Source organism: Phyllostomus hastatus, unplaced genomic scaffold (genome assembly GCF_019186645.2).
Source record: "Phyllostomus hastatus isolate PE091 unplaced genomic scaffold, TTU_PhHast_1.1 phas_contig_150, whole genome shotgun sequence".
Lineage (NCBI taxonomy): Eukaryota > Metazoa > Chordata > Mammalia > Chiroptera > Phyllostomidae > Phyllostomus > Phyllostomus hastatus.
In genome coordinates this window covers 36209304-36213193 of record NW_025333611.1, presented here as the reverse complement: position 1 = coordinate 36213193, position 3890 = coordinate 36209304, and the positions used below count along the sequence as shown (strand labels likewise).

At 45.0% G+C, this 3890-nt stretch overlaps 1 protein-coding gene across 1 annotated transcript; it reads right to left on the bottom strand.

Annotated features, from left to right (window-relative positions):
* Nucleotides 1-1203: 1203 nt before the first annotated feature.
* LOC123813006 (olfactory receptor 56-like) lies at nucleotides 1204-2151 on the bottom strand. The gene has a single exon (XM_045829976.1). The coding sequence runs from the start codon at nucleotides 2149-2151 to the stop codon at nucleotides 1204-1206; it is 948 nt and encodes a 315-aa protein (XP_045685932.1).
* Between the last annotated feature and the right edge of the window lie 1739 nt (nucleotides 2152-3890).

Sequence of the window (3890 nt, the reverse complement as noted above, 5' to 3'; positions counted from 1 at the left end):
GACCTCTGAACTCCTGGGATACTGAACCAACCACACAGCACCCACTTGTCACAAGCCTGACACCCAGCTCTGCAGGCCCCTCTTCTTCCTTTGGGCTCTAGAACCCACTGTAAGCCCGGGCTGTGCAACCTTCTCAGAAGCCTGGGCAACCCTCACTGACACCCCTTTCAGGCACCAGCTGGACCGTGTCTCCTCCTCTGATGCTGGGGTGCCAAGACTCCAGATTTCACTAATCTGAACCTCTCCCTTCAGATTCCCAGCCCTAGAAACAGTAGCTTCATTCTGCAGGTCTTTTTCTCTGCAACCCTTAGTGTTCTTATGCTATTTCAGTTCTCAAGCATATGGTTAGCAACTCTTCACATTATATTTTCTCTGTTAGAATATTTGATGTGGTGTTTTCCTTACTGGATCCTGACTGATATACATAGGTCTTAAAATAATGGCTCAAATTCTGTTTTTATTTCTGTTCTAATCTACATCCTCCAAGCAGAATACTATGTAGAACTTGAAGTACTAAAGTGAATCACAGCTGTTACAGCAAATTTGCCATGTGAACACATACAGTGCTTTAAAAATGTTTTGTATATTTTACCTCATTTGATGCATCCTCTCGCATTCATTTAACAGGGGTTTTCACTGAGCAACTTCTACTTATAAGGCACAGGGCCAGGTATTGATATTATGCAAATAAAAAGGTATTACCTGTGCAGAGGTACTTCTAAATAGTAGGGGTATATTTTTATTCCATAGAAGGAGCTTTATAAAGTCTTCATTGACTCAAAGAAAGAAGCTAGGACCTACTCAGGAAGAATTATAAAGATAATTGCTGCCATCTAGAATTCAGATACCCATGATTATTATGCTGAATCATCAATAAATAATATACAAGCATGTAAAGGAACGAGGACAGTGCCCCACACTTCATAAACACTCAATAAAATAGTCACAAAAAGAACAGTTAAGACATAGAGTGAATTCACTTCAAGGACTCCATAAATGGGGATTAATGACAATAGCAATGCATTGCTTCTCTGTTAGCCATTTGAGTTCCATGTAGTCATCCCTAGGAGAGTCCCTGTGAGGCAGGGCAGGTGTCATTATTCCCATTTATTGATAAGGAAACAACAATAACAAATGGTGAGTGACTTGCCAATGTTCTGTAACCAAGACATGGTGGCACCAGACACAGGATGCCCTGGCCATTCATTGTTGGCTGTCGCTCCTGCAACAGTCCAGCCCCTTCTTCAGGGCCCCCATCACATCCCGGTTTCTTAAGCTATAAATGAGGGGGTTGAGCATAGGGGAAAGTACCGTATAGAAGATAGAGACCACCTTGTCATGGCTGGGGGTCCGATAGCGCCTAGGCCTCAGGTAGATGAACATGGCTGCCCCATAGAAGAGGGAGACAGCTGTCATGTGGGAGGAACAGGTGGCTAGAGCTCTTTTACCAGCCTGAGCAGAGTGCATATGGAGCACGGCCCCCAGGATGCGAACATAGGAAGCCACAATGATGGAGAAGGGAAGGAGCAGCATGAACACACAGCAAGCAAAGAGCAGGGTTTCAAAAAGTGAGGTGTCAGCACAGGCTAGTTTCAACAAAGTTGGCACCTCACAGAAGAAGTGGTCTACAATCCTCGAGCTGCAGTAAGGGAAGGACATTGCTACCACCATCTGGATCAAACCATCTAGCATCCCAAAGGCCCAGGAACTACCAGCAATCTGGAGACAGACCCTCTGACTCATGCGGGTGGAATAGTGCAGTGGGTGGCTAATGGCCACATAGCGATCATAAGCCATGAGCCCCAGCAAAAGCCCCTCTGATCCAACAAGAGAGACTAAAAGGCCAGCTTGTATGCCACAGCCCACAAAGGAGATGGTCTTCCTGCCAGACAGGAAGCTGGCTGCCATCTTTGGTACACTGGTACAGACCAACATGAGATCCATGAGGGAGAGCTGACTGAGGAAGAAGTACATGGGTGTGTGAAGTCGAGCATCTATGCTGATGAGGGTGAGGAGGAGGACATTTCCACAGAGGGCCACTGAGAACACCACCATGACCACAGAGAAGTGAGCAAGGTCAGCTGGGCTGTGGGAAAAGATGCCCAAGAGGATGAAGTCATCTGTGCAGGACTCATTCAACCACATGCCCATGGCTCTGTTGTTCACAGTCATCCTGAGAATTTGGACAAAGAAATTCTGAATTAAGTGATATATCTTTATTTACCTCTAAATTCTTCTTCTTTCAGCTATATATTTTGTAATCTACCAGAGCTCAACAACATAAGCTTTGGAACATACAAGTGCATGTTCTTTCATATTCCCATGGCACAGGTGACAGGATCTTTGTTTGCTCATAGAGTTGGACTGCATATCTCTACTTGCATGTTTCTATACCAAAAAGTAGAAACTCAATTATTTTGTGTGCCTCAGGATTATTGAACAATCCCCTTTCAGCAAGCAAAATATTGGCTTTCCCATATGACACCAACTTTTTTTTAGCAGGGATTCTGTGGATGCAGCCAACTGTCTCTAACAAGACTAGAACCATTTCATGCCCAAGAGATAATCTATATGAGTTAAAATTCCATATAATATATTACTATATGGGTTAATAAAATGGGTTTCTATGGGTAGGTAATAGAGACAGGAGATGTTCTTTATTTTGCTCAGGCCAAATAAATCAAAATCATTTTCATTCCTTCATGTCATTTATTCCTGATATCCAAACCATGAGCAAAGCCTCTTAACTTGACATTCAGAGCATCTCAGAATACATCTAACTCTTATCATCCTAATGCAACTGCCCTAATGCTAAAGCTACAGTCCTCCCTCTGATGGATTGTTTCAGGCTTCTACTCAGTCTCTTGGCTTCAGTTCATTGAATCTCTTGAGTCTATTCTCACAGCAGTTCAAATAATTCTGTGAAAATATAAGTCATATGATATAACTCTCTTACTGAAGGGTACATCAGTGACTACCCAAAAACTTCCAAATAAAGCCCAAACCGTATCTGGCCTTAAATCTCTCTCTCTCTTCCTCTCTCCCTCTCCCTCTCCCTCTCCCTCTCCCTCTCCCTCTCCCTCTCTCTCTCTCTCTCTCTCTCTCTCTCTCTCTCTCTCTCTCTCTCTCTCTCCCTCCCTCCCTCCCTCTCTCTCTCTCTTTTTCCTCTCTCCCTCTCTCTCCCTCTCTCTCTCTCTCCCTCTCTCTCTCTCTTTTCCTCTCTCCCTCTCTCTCCCTCTCTCCCTCTCTCTCCCTCCCTCCCTCTCTCTCTCTCTCTCGTCCTCTCTCTCCCTCTCTCCCTCTCTCTCTCTCTCTCTCTCTCTCTCTCCCTCTCTCTCCCTCTCTCTCCCTCTCTCTCCCTCTCTCTCTCTCTCTCTCTCTCTCTCTCTCTCTCTCTCTCTCTCTCTCTCTCTCTCTCTCTCTCCCTCTCTCCCTCCCTCCTCCACCACATCCTCCACCACCAGCATGCACACTGGTGCCAGTACCTCTGGCCTCATCTCTTACCATGCCCCCATCACTCACTGTGCTTCCATTGATTTCCTCAGACAACCAGGACTCACTCTCACCTTTGGGCCTTGCCTTTTCTTTGTCTTTCCCCCCAATTTCTATCTCTCACCTGCTTTAGAACTTTACTCAAATGCCAACCTCTTTAGAGATGTCTTCTGTGAAAGATATATGAAACATATGTACAAATGTTTTTGTACTCTCAAGCCCAAGCCCTTTCCTGCTTTTTTTTTCCTGAGCACTTACACCATTTAACACACATATGCTAACATTTTTTAACTTTTATTGTCTGTGTCACCCTGTTGGGAACCGCCTTGCCTGGTTTCAGGAGCTGTAACTCCCCCCATGCCTAAGGCTGAGTGAGGGACCTTCAGACCAAGCCTCTA

What these genes read in the sequence shown, in the direction of transcription:
- LOC123813006 (XM_045829976.1), bottom strand. Translation starts at nt 2,151, where the DNA reads ATGGGCATGTGGTTGAATGAGTCCTGCACAGATGACTTCATCCTCTTG.